Source organism: Cygnus atratus, chromosome 8 (assembly GCF_013377495.2).
Source record: "Cygnus atratus isolate AKBS03 ecotype Queensland, Australia chromosome 8, CAtr_DNAZoo_HiC_assembly, whole genome shotgun sequence".
Taxonomy (NCBI): Eukaryota; Metazoa; Chordata; class Aves; order Anseriformes; family Anatidae; genus Cygnus; species Cygnus atratus.
This window is the reverse complement of record NC_066369.1, coordinates 23,024,522-23,040,801: the sequence shown is the minus strand read 5'-3', so window position 1 is coordinate 23,040,801 and position 16,280 is coordinate 23,024,522. Positions and strand designations below refer to the sequence as shown.

Sequence of the window (16,280 nt, the reverse complement as noted above, 5' to 3'; positions counted from 1 at the left end):
CAAAATAAAACAAAGCAAGTAAGCCTTACTTCATACCGTAATATAATTCTTACACAGGCAAAATGAAAGGAGAAATACTGGCCCCACTGAAGTGAACAGAAACAAGATGCACCTTGAATTCAGCAGCGTTAAGACTTGACCTCAGCTTTTTTTTCCAAGTCAGGAGTGCCAGACTGAGTCCATCTGGAGTGTCTCCTTTGGCATTCAGCTTGACTTGTGACATGATGCGTTCAGCAGAGACTTGTGAATATGAACCCACGGTTCTGTAAGTCTAACAAAATAAAAGTCAATAATGTACACTTAACTGGTCAGCAAGTACTATGCCACTTATTGCAACTTTAAATGCAGTTCTGCAAAGGAGCTTCAGGAATGACATCAAATTAGATAACAACCTGTGTTCCTCATTACATTTCTTGTCGCAGTTAATGAGAAAAACACTTCCATCTTCTGAGTGTGCAGGCTTATACTGAGATATGAGGAACAAGCAGATTAATTTCATTAATACCCACTGCAATCTATAATAAACTTGTAACAGGCCAAATACTCTCATTTATGCTCCTGAAACTCCATCTCACTCCAGTCACTGTGTTGTTGCACTTTCAGGATGCCAAAGAGGGAAACAGATCTGGCAATTGTCACAGGATAGATGTGCAAAAAATTTTCCCCTTAACCACATAAACTTTGCAGAGTTAACAAGAATATAAAACCGTAAAAGCTTACTTCAGTCGTTAAAGAGATCTGACTCATAAAAAAGGAATCGCTCTGTTGAGTTAGGAGACGTCAGTTGACATAGTTACTAAATTGATAGCCAGAAGCTGGAAAGTTAGCAACTAGCTAAAGTTGCTTTATTTCTTATACTCTTTTAACCTAACGGCCCACGAGACTCTTGCCAGAAGAAATTTACTCAGGTAGATGGCTCCTGAGCCCTTGCATAGCAGTGTTGTGATTTTGGAATAAATACATGCTTCTACTAGTGTCACAGGCCATTATCAATCAGATCATCAGTTGATAATATAATAATAATTTAATGTAGTGATGCCAGGATTACTGTCTGTGGCGATATCTTTAACATCATACGTGCTTTAACTCTATATAGAAACTTTGAAAAGATTAATAGAAGTTCACAGGGCAATAATATTAACATTAAAATTAAATTGTAATAGAAATAACCCATTTAAGTATGTGAAGGTGTAAGAAATCTCCTTTAACAAATTTCTTGGTATAATACATCACACAAAACTACCAAGAGAGTACTTTAAGAAAAAAGAATCAAGATTCGTTTCTCAGGTGATGGAGATGTATAGCTGAGATCTCTAAAAGCTCCTGAGCCTGAGCCTGCTTACATGAATTGCTAACCAAAGCCAAGTCTGAGAAATCACAAACATATGACAGTTTTCCTTCCTGCTGCTAGAAACTCTGCCTAATCTCCCAGCAAGTGGTCCCATTTGGCTCATATTCCAAGCTTGAAAAAGATCCCAGTTTCCTATAGTTTAATATAATTTGTATGTCAATTCTGTAAACAGAGGCATTACAAGAAACCTCTGGCATGCTAACACCTTTTCAAGTGTGCATGCATTTCAGGCAAACCAAGGAGAAAGGCACAGAATATGTACTATTTCTGTGCCTTCTACCAGGCTGGTGAGCCCATCCACTCATCCCAGTGTTTAAAGTGAATGTTTATATCACACAGTGGTCTTCCTTTTCTACGAAGACACAGAACAAAGTACCACAAAGTACGCACAAGTCCTTTACATTACAAATCAGCAAGGAGCTCCTTTAATTTCAGCCAACACAAGGTCAAGCCACTTGAGGTGAAGGCATAGGTAATAAGGTAGTAGATTTACTTCAGTTTCTTCTTTACTTACTTTATGCCCCTTTAAACTTGTCTTAAGTGAATTCATTCTTTAAACTTGTCTTAATTAAATTCATTCAGGGGAAAAAAAAAAGTTTCAACTGATCTGAAAATAGCTTTTTTAAGCCAGCAGCACTTTTGCCTCAAGGCTAGAGCCAGAATAGGAATCAATGCTTATAGCTTAATAGAGATTGGTTTATTATCATACTCAGTAAGTTTGCTCAATGAGATTCATACCACACTTCCACTGTGCCAATGTTTGATTTTTTCAAGCAAAAAAGGTTTGTAAGTACTGACCCCAGAGTATTACCTGACAAACCACTGTTGTGTTTTAAACACAGAAACAAGAGACGCTATCTTCCTTACGCACCTAAGTAATTGCAGGGTAGTCAGTGGTGTCGCTTGTTAGAGAACTCAGTGAGATTTGATCCATCAAAGTACAACTATTCATAATCACCATGTCTACCTCCTGTGACGGTTTATGTCCAGATGCAGAATCCTCCCTGCAGAAAGCACACCTCGCAGTGACATCCAGTGAGGAATCACTGTCAATGGGACAAGCGACAGTTTCTTCCAGCGCTTGTGACACCACCTGGAAGGTTATATATAAGGCAGGTAGAGCAAGTGGAGCAAACAGCGGCAGGTTAAAAACAGAATCTTTTGAACAAAGAGCAAAGACCTGGGAATCAGGAGATATGGATTCTCTTCCAGGGGCTGCAGTAAAATTACTGTGTAACCCAAAGCAAGCTGCTGTATCTATAGTTAAAATTAAGCCAGTCAGGCTGAAATATGACGTGTTGTTTGCAATGTCTCTAATTCAGTGAAATCTGTGATAAGAGCCTAATGAAACTGGTGTAAAATGAATCTAATAATTAATCACAAATCATTGCAAAATCAGACGGGGGATAATTGTATTTGGTATACAGGAGAGCTGTTGTTTTTCTAATTCAAACCTATGTTTGTACTTTCCTGTTTATCATGCCCACATTTGCAAGCAATAAAAGGGCATTATGTGCTGGTCATTCCATCTGCTTTTGAGATAAATCTATGTTAGCATTTCAAAGGGTCAAGGAACTCTCCAGGGCAAACAAATTCTGGAGCACTGATGCCAGATGGTGTGTATATAAAGCGGAAAATGAGAAAAGCAATTTACTCTGTTTCTGTTCCGGGGAGAAGTGTCACCCAGAAGGACAGCAAAAGAGGTGAGAAACTACTGAGGAACTGTACAGGCAGTTTCCTTCTTCTGTATCATGCTGTTTTCTTTACATCTGAAAAGTTTAGGTACATACAGGAGCTGTGGTTCTTATTCAGGCAAAACTTCCAAAAAGATACTAGGAATATGTAACTAAAAAATTAAGCGTTAAACTAATAAGTTGTATAAAGAATTATGTATGCATTAAATTATGTTGCATGTTCTAGATTTATCTGTATAACTAACTCAATATGTAGTCTTTTAGAGAAATTTTAGTCTCACAGACAAAATGGTTTTTATCTTCCATTTTTGACTGAACTCTACAAGAGAGGCAGAAAATAATTGACCAGATTTGTAAGAATAAATTAGCATAGCCTCAATGAAGGTAAGGTGGAGTTTATCCAACTCAAGTGCTGGCCACCATCTCATAGTCCACTGTTAGCTCATTTGTGGCTGTATTAAATGTGTAATGTCCCAGTGAGCAACAGAACTCTGCAAGTTTTAGGACTAATCAATCTTTTCTTCAAATCTAGTGAAGCAGTGGAATGTCTCTTGGAAGATAAATTCATCAGTATAAGAAATTTAAAATCATTTTCTTAAATGCTGAAAATAATAATATAGTTTTATTAATAGCCTGAACTAATGCTTTTTTTCATTGGCCACCAAATGCCAAAAATATGTAGTAGAAGTTTTTAGACATGAGCAAAGGAAGGGGAGAATGAGTGTTCTAATATTTATATGTGCATCTCTGCTGAGTATATTTTAGCTGTTTATATATGTGGCTTTTCTTAAAGCAGACTTTTGACTTTCCCTAGAAATAAAAGACACCAGTAAAGACTTCCCTCCATACAGGAAAAGAACTGAAAAATGATGCTGAGGTTTGCTGTCACCATCTTCGCTGTCATAACATCATCTACCTGCCAAAAATATGGATGTCTGGAAGGGGACACCCACAAACTGAAGCCAAGTCCTGAGCCAGATATGCATGAATGCACGCTGTATTCTGAATGTAAGAGTGGAAATGTTTTTGCTGGAGCTAGCCTGGAAGTCCAGTTTCGTACACGCTAATTGTTCTGGCCATTCTTGTAGTTTCTTAAAAAACATTTAAGATGCAGTATAAATTGCATTTGAAAAACCTCCCTCAATGGCATTTTGCTGCATGCAAGTCAAGAATAAGATTCTGGTTCTTAACAAAGTCAGCTGCAAAACTCCCAGTGGCTTTCTTTATCATCTTTTAAAAAACCTGATGCAGTTTACTTTTTTTATATCTCCATCTGCTTGAAAAGCTTTACAGCAAAGATGGCCCATTGTCATTACGTGAAAAAATATAAGTTAATTTAAATATATTAATTTAAATGTATTTCCCTCTTGATTGTACTAGTGAATTAACTACTGTCCCTATTAAATAATTAAAAACAGCACTCTTTAATTAACTGTAGCAAATTACAATTTTTAGTTTTCCACACAAATTGGAAACAGTTAAACTTCTATAGTGAGCAAAGTATGGTAAGCATATTTAGTACATTTCTTCAATTCTTTTTTTCTGTTTGGTAACTTTTAAAACGAGTATCCCTCAGCATATAACATCTGGCAGAATACTAGTAGGTTTCGTGGGGCTGCCTGGGCACCCCTTTACAAAGCAGTGTTGATGCCAGTCCCTCTCACTTCTCATTCACACTGCTGCTTCCAAATCCAAAAGTGTAAGAGCCTGGGTGCATCTGGTTAGTACCAAGAGACTTTATCATGTTATGGACCACAAAGATTCATCTTACATTTTTAGTCTTCCAAACAGTGTTAAAGAAAATCCTTACTGTAAGATCTTTGTTTCATTCCTAACAGCTTCCTGTTGCTATGCAAACTTCACAGAGCAATTGGCTCATTCCCCAGTAATTAAAGTAAACAACAGCTACTGGAACAGATGTGGGCAGCTCAGTAAATCGTAAGTCAGCTTTGATGTTGTCTATGTCCTGGTTCAACAGAGCTGTGCTGTGGCAGCCACACAACGAATGTTAACTCCCTGCAGATGCACTGTCCCTAGGTTGCCCTAGAGAGAATGCCACCCAGTCCCCTTCCCATCATCTCCCCGCTGTATCTGACCAACATCGAGCTCTTCTTTTTCTCCTCTCACAAAGCCCATCAATCCCTAAGTACACACTGTTTGCGCAGAGGGATTTATGCCTTTTTATCAATAAAAGGTTACGTTTTTTAAAGTTTGCTTTCAGTGTAGAACCAGATCTGGCAATGCAAAGCAGTCATAAACGCAGCAGGTAACAAGCACGCTGCACCTCTGTACCGCTACAAAGCAACCAGCACACAGCAGTGAGTGTGAACCCATCTCAGCACAGGCCAGGTTCCTCTCCTTTTTGGGAAAGCTGATCAACTAGATGATTAAATCTTCCAAACAAAATTCACAAGAGGACAGAAATAAAACTTCTGAATATTTACAATGAAAATTCTTGTAGTCCTGTGGGTTTTGTAGCCATGAAGAATGTCTTCATAATTAAGATTTTTAGTACCCTGTTAAATGTTAGAGCTGTGAAACATGGCAAGATACAGAAATGAAAGAATGAAAGTACAAAACAATTAAGCAAAAACAGATGTGCAAAAGTCACAGCTATTGCCTGCCACTCCCAGAAGAGCTGTGTTTTTAAGTAACTTCAGCTGGCTGTGGGAAAATCTAAAGATTAGTGAAACCATTAGACTACGACTTAGAAAAAAAAATATTGTACTATAGTTTTAAAATATTTTATTATTGCCTTGAATCATCCATGCCAGGAAAACTCAAGGCCTCGAAAGTTTATGGAAAGCTTACACAAATAGGGCTGAAATATGCATGGAAACATTTGTGCAGCCTTTAGTTGGCTACGGTAATTGCACGGTCAGAGTCTGTACACAATGCCAAAAGAATGAGTTTGGAACCTAGCTACAGACAGGACAAAAGGACAAAACGATGCTTTTCTATGTTTTTCTCCTAATCTGTAGTATTGTATCCACATCAAAGCAGGTCTAGAAAACTGAAGTTATAGCCCTGTTGCTGAGAAATGTGTTTATTTGTGGCTTTTCTCACCCACCACAGCTGTGAAGATTTCACAAAGAAAATAGAGTGCTTTTACCGGTGTTCTCCACATGCTGCTCGCTGGATCCATCCCAGCTACACTGCTGCTATCCAGGCTGTTCCACTGTGTAAAAGCTTCTGTGATGACTGGTAGGTTCACCTTGTTATTGAAGTATCTTTATTTAGTTTTAATATGCCTGTGTAACTCAGGTGTCAGAAAGCACAGGTGCGTGAAGCACAGACTTCCTGAGCAAGCAGCAATAACATTTTATAGTGCTGCAACACCTTTATGGCTTTTCACTTGTTTTTCCTGTTTGTTTCTTGTTTGCCATCTCTACCTTTTCCTCTGTTAAGCTACTGCCTCCAAAGCAATAATGTCACAGGCTGAATGCAGCATGGAGTCATTTTTTGTCACAGTTTAGTGACTCAGGCAGCACCGCCCTGCTCTCCGTGAGGAAGAGTGATGCAGTGGCATCAGAAATGCATGACATGAGAGAGCATTCCCCACGTGCACAGGCACTAAGAGCAGTAAGGGCCCGTCCACCCTTTGAAATATCCATGTCTGTGAGTTAGCATTTATTCAGTTAGCATTTCAAGTCTAAATACTCGACCATGAAATGGCACGTTTCTTTTTGTGTATAAAAATGCACTGCAAAATCATGAAAGCAGCCAGTTCATGTATATTTTAATTTTTAAAATATAATTTAATTATATTTAGCCTTTTCTCTTTCCTTCCATCATCCCTGTCTCCAAAGCCACTTCTAAAAGCTTGAATCTCAGAGGAACTTGCAGACAAATAATGCTAATAATAACAACAGTAATGAGCAAGCATAATAGCATTTAATTTTGTTTCCCAAAATACAGCATGAGGGAATCATATTACTTTTTGAGTGCAAGACACGTACTGGGACAATGCAGCACCCCCATCTGTCCTTAGTCTTGGAGCAGGAGCATCATATCCAGGTGGAGTACTGAGATTTTTTCAGTGGTCCATATCCAGCATGTATCTCTCCCTCCCTCCCTCCCTGAGATGTTCCATCATAAATAATGTCATTGTGCCTCATTCAAGTCCAGCATCACATTCGTGTTGCGCCTAGTAACTACAGTAACTTGTCTGTATGGTTAAATTGGTGTGAAGCATGGCACGAGCAGCACAGGCTGTGATCGCACTATAGGATTATAACTGCTAGTGTCCCTTGAAGGTAGTGAACTGTGAATGTCTGAATCCCTTAGGATGCCCTGAAAGTCATGGAAAACTGTTTTCATACTTTAAAAATGTTACCAAAGAGTTCTTCTTGGAAGCACAGAACATACAGAACACATGGTAATATACAGCCACATTCTCTTTCGTGCAGCTCTGTAGTAAAGCTCATGCAACTTCAATATTATTGATGCATGGATCCATTCTCACTTTCATCTCCTCTCCAAGGGGAAAGTCATGCATGCAACGCAGTATTTTGGTACAATTTGTCTTTAAATATGTCTACATCGCCTTCTGCCAAGGAAGGAAACAAGAAGCATGGCTTGTAGTTGTAATGGAAGATAGTGAGAAGGTCTGGTCTATTTCTCAGCTTCCCTAGAGTTTCCTCTAGTGATGAATTTCATTTCTGTTAGGAAATTCCATGTGCCTCAGTAACAGATGCGTCACGTGCAGTCTTCCTGCCTACATTTCTGGTAACCTTCTAAGCTAAATCCAGATTATTGACCTCCTTGAAGATAAAAGACTGACACCCTGAATTTGCCTCAGTGCTCAGAATCTCAAACCTCGGAACTAAATATCACTGAAATGTGAATGCATTTGGATATCAAAGCATCAGAGGTGCCAGTGGGCTTTAAAGCATACCTAACAGGCAAAGGGATAGAACACCAATATCTAAACCAGATGTATCCTAAGATAATATAAGTAGAATCCACATCAGTAACACACAAAATCATCAAATTGTTACATTCAGTGAAAATATGATGATGAAAGAAAACAGACCCTGGAAGTTTAGTTTGCATCCATTCAAAATCATTTTCACAATGAACTGGTTTAAGCCAGCCTTAGTATAAATGAGATCTATACCCAAAGTATAGTATTACGTCATAAAATCCTCAGTGTCCCCTGGATATTACCAGAACATCCAGGTAAACAGCATTTTTAACTTTCATTGTTGAAAAGTATGTGTGTATGCGATTGGGAGCTGCTGCACAGGGAAAAGCAGTTAATTTGCCAGAATAGAGAGCCTCCTGGTAGAGAGTAGGCTCTGCTCAAAGCAAATACTGAACAATGATCTATTGCCCTTGCTGGCGTCACAGGCGCCTGGCCTGAATCAAAAATGTAAAGATGACCCATTACTGCGCATGCTGCTTCGTACGCCTGCCTAATGCCAATGTCAAACCCATTCCCTCACCCTGCTTAAGGCCTGAGGCTAGAGAAGAGCTTGGACAGAATTCCTACCCTTTCTGGTGATTTAAAGTACCATTTTTTTTCATGTTCTATTCACTGGAGTCCCTTTAGCGTGCCGTAGCATTGTTAGGGATGTGACCTACTTTCTCTACATGCCGCGAGTGTGCCTGCTGCATACTGTATGTCTTTGTGGCCAGAAATGTGCAGAGGACTCTGAATGAGCAGTGACTTCATTTAAAAGAAATTCATCTGACTGGCTTGAGGCCTTCTTTTTCTTCCTATTGTCTTAGAATTCCTTGCTCCCTCTAGTCCTAAAACTATTGCTTTTAAAAGAGCTTGAGGTACAAGCCATTTTCTGACCCACCTGTGAAATGGCCCTGTGTCATTTAACAGAGAAACAGCTGATTATAAAGAAAAAAAAAGAAAACAGCTTTAATATAAAAATATCCTACCCACTGTGCATAGGGTGCTGGTATGTTTGGAGAGGATCTTTTAAGTATTTATGTCCACGTTTCTCATGGGTTGTAATTAATGTTTGAAGAAACCACTCATGGGTTTCTGGACAGCAGTAATAAGACTTTTCAGAAGTCATGATTTTTCATAAAATTAGCTTCCTAATTACTTCCATAGGGAAAGAAAAACCAATGAAAATAGAATTATCCCTTGCTACCTACTTATATAACAAACCGCAGAGTCAGGCAATAATCATAATTAGGAAATATCTCATCTGACAATTCTGTAGGTAACAGTGAATTAAAATTCTTTAATAATCATGTTTTATTCAGATTCCCAAGGAAGACAGAGGTATGATATGAATACCCCAGTTCAGTAGAACTCTGAAATACATACTCCTAAATTTGAAAAGTACAACTGAAGGTGACACTAATTAGAAAGAAGAAAAAAAGGAAAGAAAGAAAAAAAAAACAGTTCTGCCCTCCCCTAAACCCCAAGGGCTGCTCATTCTTTTCCCATACCCTATCCCCATCCATGTGCCAGGAGCACTTTTGAGAGACCGTGAAACGTTCCTAGTCAGGGAACCCACAGGGCTGAAAAAATACTTAGCTAAATAAAGGAAGGAAACAAAAAAAGTAAATAAATAAATAAATAACAGGAAGCCCATGGGAAGGGCACAACTGCTTTTAGTGGAAGTGTTAATATTAGGCAGCTTGTAGTAGATATTGATCTACTTTGCTGAAAAGCAATGGATTTAAGTGCATGATTAAAGTGAAGGACATGCCTACATGGCTTGGAGAATCAAGGGCTAATTGTTGAAGCTGATGCTGGTATGTGGAGGGTTCATAGATGGTGATTAACAAAAAGTTTGCATTGCTCCTCAGAACTGTGGCGTGCATTCAAGCAGGTAAAGTGACCAGCACTAGAGAAACAGCTGGCACTGGGGAGTTGCCTCTCTCTGTCTTTCTCAGTCAGGCTACCCACATCAGCTAGCAACAAGCCAAAAATTCTAACAGTGCCTAATTGCTCATCCAGTCATGGCACAACCTGGTAGGATCTGCCTAGTGGTATCGTATTATATTAATTTAACAAATTGCAGCCTGTATTTCCAGCAGAGCTCCTAGGTCTGGCAGCAGATTCATGGATAAACACATCTGAGCATTCTAGTCTCCTGCCCCAGAGACTTCAATGTGAAAATGAGAAGCAGGAATATTTTAATCCTAATGTATGGTTTCTGTGTGCATTGCAAATATGCTTAAAGTCACTTCAGCCACCACTGCAATAACAGCGCTAACAGTTAAGTTCAAATGTGCCTGCACCGGTCTACACTCTTGTAATTAGTACTTGTACTTGAGCAACACCTGAAGTCCTGGTGCTGGCTGTGACCTAATTTTCCAGGCACTGTGCAGTGAAGGTTCTGCAGATGTACACATCCTCACCTTTCCGCAACTGTAAATGTGCTGCAATGTCTAGTTCCTGCAATTCTGTGACTATGTGACAACCTCGTACGTCACTGTAAAATGTAAGTCTGCTGTCCTTGTGGTATCAAAGTAGTTTTGGAAACATGACCCTGAAGATTAAAAAAGACAAATGGAAAATACGTCCAAAAACATTCGTTATAAATGTTATGTTGAACAACTCTTACTTTTTGAAAGATGTGCCTCATTGGTTTTGGCACTCCCAATTACTGGTGTGAATAGTCTGCCTGAAGTCATTGAGACTAAATTTAAGTAGATGTTAACTGATCTGCAGGAAGTGATCCTTAGGAAAGGTAAGAGCCAAAAAGTAGAACATAAAAGAAGTGGAAGGAAGGAAGGAAATGTTGTAGGATAATGGTAAATCATGAGGCCTCTCATCACATAGACCAGCCAGATGCATACGTTACAGGTTCCAGGCCACTTACAGGCTTTTCTTTACATTACTGCTTACGACTTAAAAATCACTTAAAATTTAAAATTTTAGTCCTTATACCTTAACAGCCTCTTATTTTTCCTCCTGCACATCAAGTTTAACTTCTTTGAAAATGTTCTTAGTTTATAAGATTTTGTTGTTTCCAGTTTTTCCCTCTGTCGATGAGCAATCCTCATAGTAATCCGATGCCCAGGAATTATCATTCATCCTTTCCCATATCAATTCATAAATATGAACTTTCCCTACTTCCCTCTCAGGTGACAGTTCACTCTTAGGGTACCTGCACTATGCCACGATGATGACAATGACCATTCATAAAACTCCCTCCCACACAGTACTTTCTCACTTGGTAACATCACCAAACTTACCCAAGCAGAAAATAGTGTTGCTCCTCAGAATGTGAGCCCTTTACTTAAATCTGTGAGTATGAAATGCAGTGGGTGAAGTGTTTAGTTTTCATTGGGATTTAGGTCTTCCTGTCCAGTTCAGAGTTTATGTACATGTCAAGCTAAGGTAATGTGCACATTTCTTGCAGATCAGTTGCTAAGATGCACTGGGTGACCCTATCATATTGCTAGCATAGCCCCCAGACTTTTTGAGCTGAATCTCTATTCTATAGTCCGCTGAAAAACAGTCAGGAAAATAACTGTGTCTTCCACACCGATCTCCATGAAGGTTTGAAGCCTGCAGAGATGATTCTACATGTGTTCATAACTGGCTGACGGACTGGGAATGGAATGAAAGTGGAGAAAACCACTGTAAGGATAAATGTATCCCATACAGTGAGGTAAGAAAATATGGTCGATTGGGGCAGAAGAAAAATGACATTGAGTTCTTTTCCTGAATACTTGGGTGTAAAATGCAATATGAAAATTATTTTTACTTCAGAAATTTCAAGCTATACCTACATCAGATTTTTCAAATATATACATTTTAAAGCATTTATATTTATGTAGATCTCTCATTAAATATACATACACTTAGTTAATCACCATACATACCACTTGTGATACAAGAATAAATGTTCAAGCAGCACTGATATGTTAACCACAGTGGGGGTTGGACCATAAAAGATAAATGCACCTTGGTCGTACAATAGAAAAAGACATCGAGATGCATTTTATAAGATTCCTTACATGATGTAGGGCTTTACGTGCCCCTGTCTTTTTTAATTGGGATGTAAGTTCCCAAGTCACTAGGAATTTTTAAGGCTTTCTTACTTTTTAGACTTCCTTGCCCTTTTCTCTAGTTCAAGTCTTTCTCCATACTCCAAATCCTTAAGTCCTTGCATTCTTCTAATTGTCTCCCTTTTATTCTCCATAGACCTGTCGTATCTCTGATGAGTGTTCTCTTTTGTGTCTGTCAACAGCTAGACAGAGCTAAGTTTGTTCTGTTTAACACTGGAAGTTAATAAGCAGCACTGACAAGCCTTCTGGGAGCTCATCCCATCTTTCTGAGAATGTTTGATAGTTAGGATAAATAATTTTATGAAGAAAAATGTATAAAAAGAGAAATTGCAAGACTTATAGGAGCAAAGTTGCCTGGAACCTGATCCACAGACTTTCAAGAGTCAGGAAGGATTTTTTTCAAGTGACTCAAGTAAGTTTAGGATCAGGGCAAGATTATACAGCTCAAAACTGCTACATTTTTGGAATATTATTAACATTTGAACTTCACTGAGTATATAAAAACTGTCCAAACTGAAGAAGTGAAGAGAACTTATGTGCAGTGCTTAGGGACTGGTAATAAGGCTTGCAGAGATCCCACATTCGTTGTTTTGAAATCCGTTCAAGTGCGTGTGCTTCCAGAAGTCAGTTCAGTAACTGATATAAGTGGGAAGTCACAGTCCAGTTAGTGCAGGATTGGTGTCTGCCCTGCAGAATTGGCACTAAAAAGTAACAGTGACACTAATCAGCAGGCTCAGGAAGGTGGCCAAAAAACAAATGGGCTGGAGAAAGTCACAGCTTAATTTCCCAGATACGCTAAATCATCAGTAGTTTCAGATGAAGTGAAAGCAAAATGATAATCTCCATAAATAATCTCCAGTCCCTGTTCAAACTGTCCCTAGTCCAGAGACAGAAGGGTTCGACCATAAATTCCCTGGTACTTATTTCTTGAAGAAAATATACCATCTGCTGGGAAAAACATGCAGCCAATCCAGAGGTCTTATCACTTGAAGCCAGATGCAGCTCTTCCTAAAATAAGTGGAACCACACCCCACATTGCCCATGTTTTTTACCAAACATAGGCTTGCATGGTAAGTAAGAATAAAGATGAAGCTGCTTCAGATCAATTAAAAAAACACATTTCCCATATGAAAAAGAGATGATATACAAACACTGGAGTAACGTGGTTTGCACCCAACTCATGGAAAAGAAAGTTACTGTTATCTGGAAGGCACAAAAGGCTCTCCAATGTCAGAGCACTGTGGACAGACCCTTGCTTTCTTTTGATGCTCTCAGTTCACACAGAGGAGCAATCAGCAGCCCTACATATGACATATGCATGTGGTTGTAAGGACTATTTGGAACAAATGATGAATATTAAGAATGTACAATGGATCGTAGCCAGTTTTAGCCTGGCTAAAGTGAAGCACATTTGATCATTGCTCTCCCGGCAGAGTGCTTCCCAAGTGCTGTTAATGCACAGACTAGAACACTTCAAGAAGCTGAAGAATCAGAAGCCTTTGCAGTAAATTAGGGACATGTTTGTTAAATGGACTGTGAGCACTGTTTGTTTGCTGCAGCATTCTGGCTATGCTCTCATCTTTACACAGTTAGGAGGAAGGCCAAAATTAAATGACTAATTTAACAAGTAGAAGAGCATGAATACACGTTACAGAACCTGTGGGAAATAAGAATAGGATGTAGCCATGACTCTTGCATATGGACCTAAGGAAACTCACATGACAGATTTATATTTTAAGTGTGACTAGGTGAGAGCAGGTAGAAATCCAGAAACTGGACAGGAACTGGAAGAAAATGTCTCATGCTGCTTAAAAGCACAGGAATGGCTGGAAAGAAACAGCTCAGATCCAGCTGCCCTAAGAACACGAGAGGAGAACTAGATGCAGCAAACTTTCCATTTCTGACCCTGCATTGCTCCCAGCTGGCAGTGCACTAACCAACCTCCGCAGTCCTCCTCCAGCAAATGCAGCATCCACAGAGCACGCCCTTGCCAGGGCTGGAGTAAACAGAAAAGATGTATTACAGACTAGAGCTTTTGGGACTTTTTGGAATGGATTCTCCATTATTAGCACAGGATAGATTTCTAAGTCAAAAGCGGTGATTATATTTCATCTCATCTGCCTTCCTGCACAGTCCAAGTCAGCAGAGTTTTGCACGTGGGGAGATGAGGAGACATCTCGTAAGGAGAACTTGCAGAAAATCTGTGGAGCAGAAGCTGCAGGACTACCGATGATCAGTCCCACTTCCAGATGACAGATTTAACTGTGTAATCATCAACTGTTTGCACACAGAACACCTTCCATGCAGAAGTCTCCTGACAAAGATAGGGCACCTTCTCCTAGATTCACAGTGTCAGATCTTTGTATGCACTGCTGCTGCTGATAAACCAGCACACCATCCAGAAATCACAGCACAAAGAGAAATGCTGTCACAATACTGAATCAGTGTCATTTGCAAGGACTGCTTGTGCTATCACAGATGAAACATGTCTTCCTGGGAGAGATCCTGGTGACACGGTCAAGGTGACAAAGTGAATCAGTGACACAGTCCTGCTGCCTGGTCCCCTGCTTCAGTCATGAACAGTCTCTCTCTTTAACTCCCAAGGCTTCTACCCCTGCCATCTACATCCTTCCATCCCCAACTTCATTCTTAGCTTTGCTTGGGAAGTATCTAAAGCTTCTTTTAGAAACATAAAAGATTGAACTTCAACAACAAACACATGAGAGAAAAGCAGGCAAGATAAAGTGTATATCGGGCCTGCTCTGCGCCTGGACATGATAACTCCTAAGCTAATATTCTTTAGGCAAGCTCAAGCTGGGAGGACAGAAGGTTGTCACAATGGGGGCCTGGCAAACAAGAAATATATTTGTTGTATGGCTGCATGGGTCCTGTGATGGAGAGGCCTTACAAAATGATATAGCATCAAGAACAGGACAAAATCACTTGCAGAGAGTTCAAGAAGCTGCAGTTTGCAATTTCTTGAGCCAGAAAGCCCTTTGCACCACTGGATAAAGCACTTCAGAGGCAGACTGGGGGCCCAAAGTTGTATGTCTTCTTTTCATCAAGCAGTTTCTGAGTTATGTCCCTCCTCTTTGTGAGGTTCTGCCTGGTCATGATGTACACTGCAGCAGGCACAGTGTGATCCCACAGAGCTGTGACTCCACTGGGCTGTCTCAAGCCTGTAAATAAAGAGATTCCAGTTTTCAAAACACTCAGTCTGGCACTTTCAGCACTACTCAGAGCCTGAGACATGTCAGAGTGCCCTGACACGCTGCAAGTCATACAGCCTCTTGTACACAGCTTTAGTCTGTCAGCCCCAGAAAGCTAGCTGGGCCGGCAGCCCCACGATGGAAACAAAGGGCTGGCTGTTCATCACATTGCACTTCGTGTAATCACTCGCTCTCACAACAGGCAAATCTCTTTTGCCAGTGGTGGGACTGGATAATATTTTAAAGTGATGAAGTATGGCACAGAACATGACAGTGGATGACTGCAGACTGCTTTTTTATAATGTTGTGCCGTTTTTTTCAAAAGTGATGTTTACCAAATTGATACTAATTGATTTAACTCAATTATTTGTAAAAGTAATTGATGCATTTCTTATTTGACACACAGATGTATGCAAATGGAACCGACATGTGTCAGAATATGTGGGGGGAATCATTCAAGGTGAGCGAATCCTCCTGCCTTTGCTTGCAAATGAACAAGAAGGACATGATGGCAGTCAAGTATCTCCTCTCTGAAAGCTCAGAGGAAAGCTCCAGTATCAGCAGCAGTGAGGAGCATGCCTGCCAAAAGAAACTCCTGAAGTTTGAGAAAATACAGGGAGGGGAAGGGGAAGAGGCAAGATGAATGTTGGTGGATGCATGTCAGGAGGAGAGAAATCATTGTGGAGGCTGGGCTCAGGGCATCATGCCAGCCTGCCTTATCCCTCACTTCCGAGAACATAATAAATCAATGGTTGGTTATATTAATCCTTCTCTGATTTTTTTGCATCTGCATCACAAAGCTCCCAGGCAAGTTAGCGCAGGTGTAATCTTGTGAGTTGAACTGGAAGCCTGAAGGTAACATCAAGGGGTTGATTTTCAAAGATGAGAAAGCACAGGCAGCTCCTGATGACTTAAGGTGGAACAGTGAAAACTAGAGACCTCTGGAAGGCCGTGCTAGTAATGTACTAAATCTTCAACCCAAACCCTTCGTTAGTGTAGGGACAATCACTCATGTCACAAATTCCTGTGTGC

General features: G+C 39.9%; 1 protein-coding gene across 1 annotated transcript; it reads left to right on the top strand.

Annotated features, from left to right (window-relative positions):
• The first annotated feature begins 2,310 nt into the window (after positions 1–2,310).
• Positions 2,311–16,013, top strand: LOC118243438 (riboflavin-binding protein). Its single transcript, XM_035537462.2, is given in 7 exon segments — positions 2,311–2,467; positions 3,026–3,054; positions 3,897–4,053; positions 4,884–4,983; positions 6,121–6,249; positions 11,528–11,639; positions 15,655–16,013. Coding segments are annotated over 7 exon segments (921 nt in total). The 3' UTR covers positions 15,892–16,013.
• Positions 16,014–16,280: the final 267 nt, after the last annotated feature.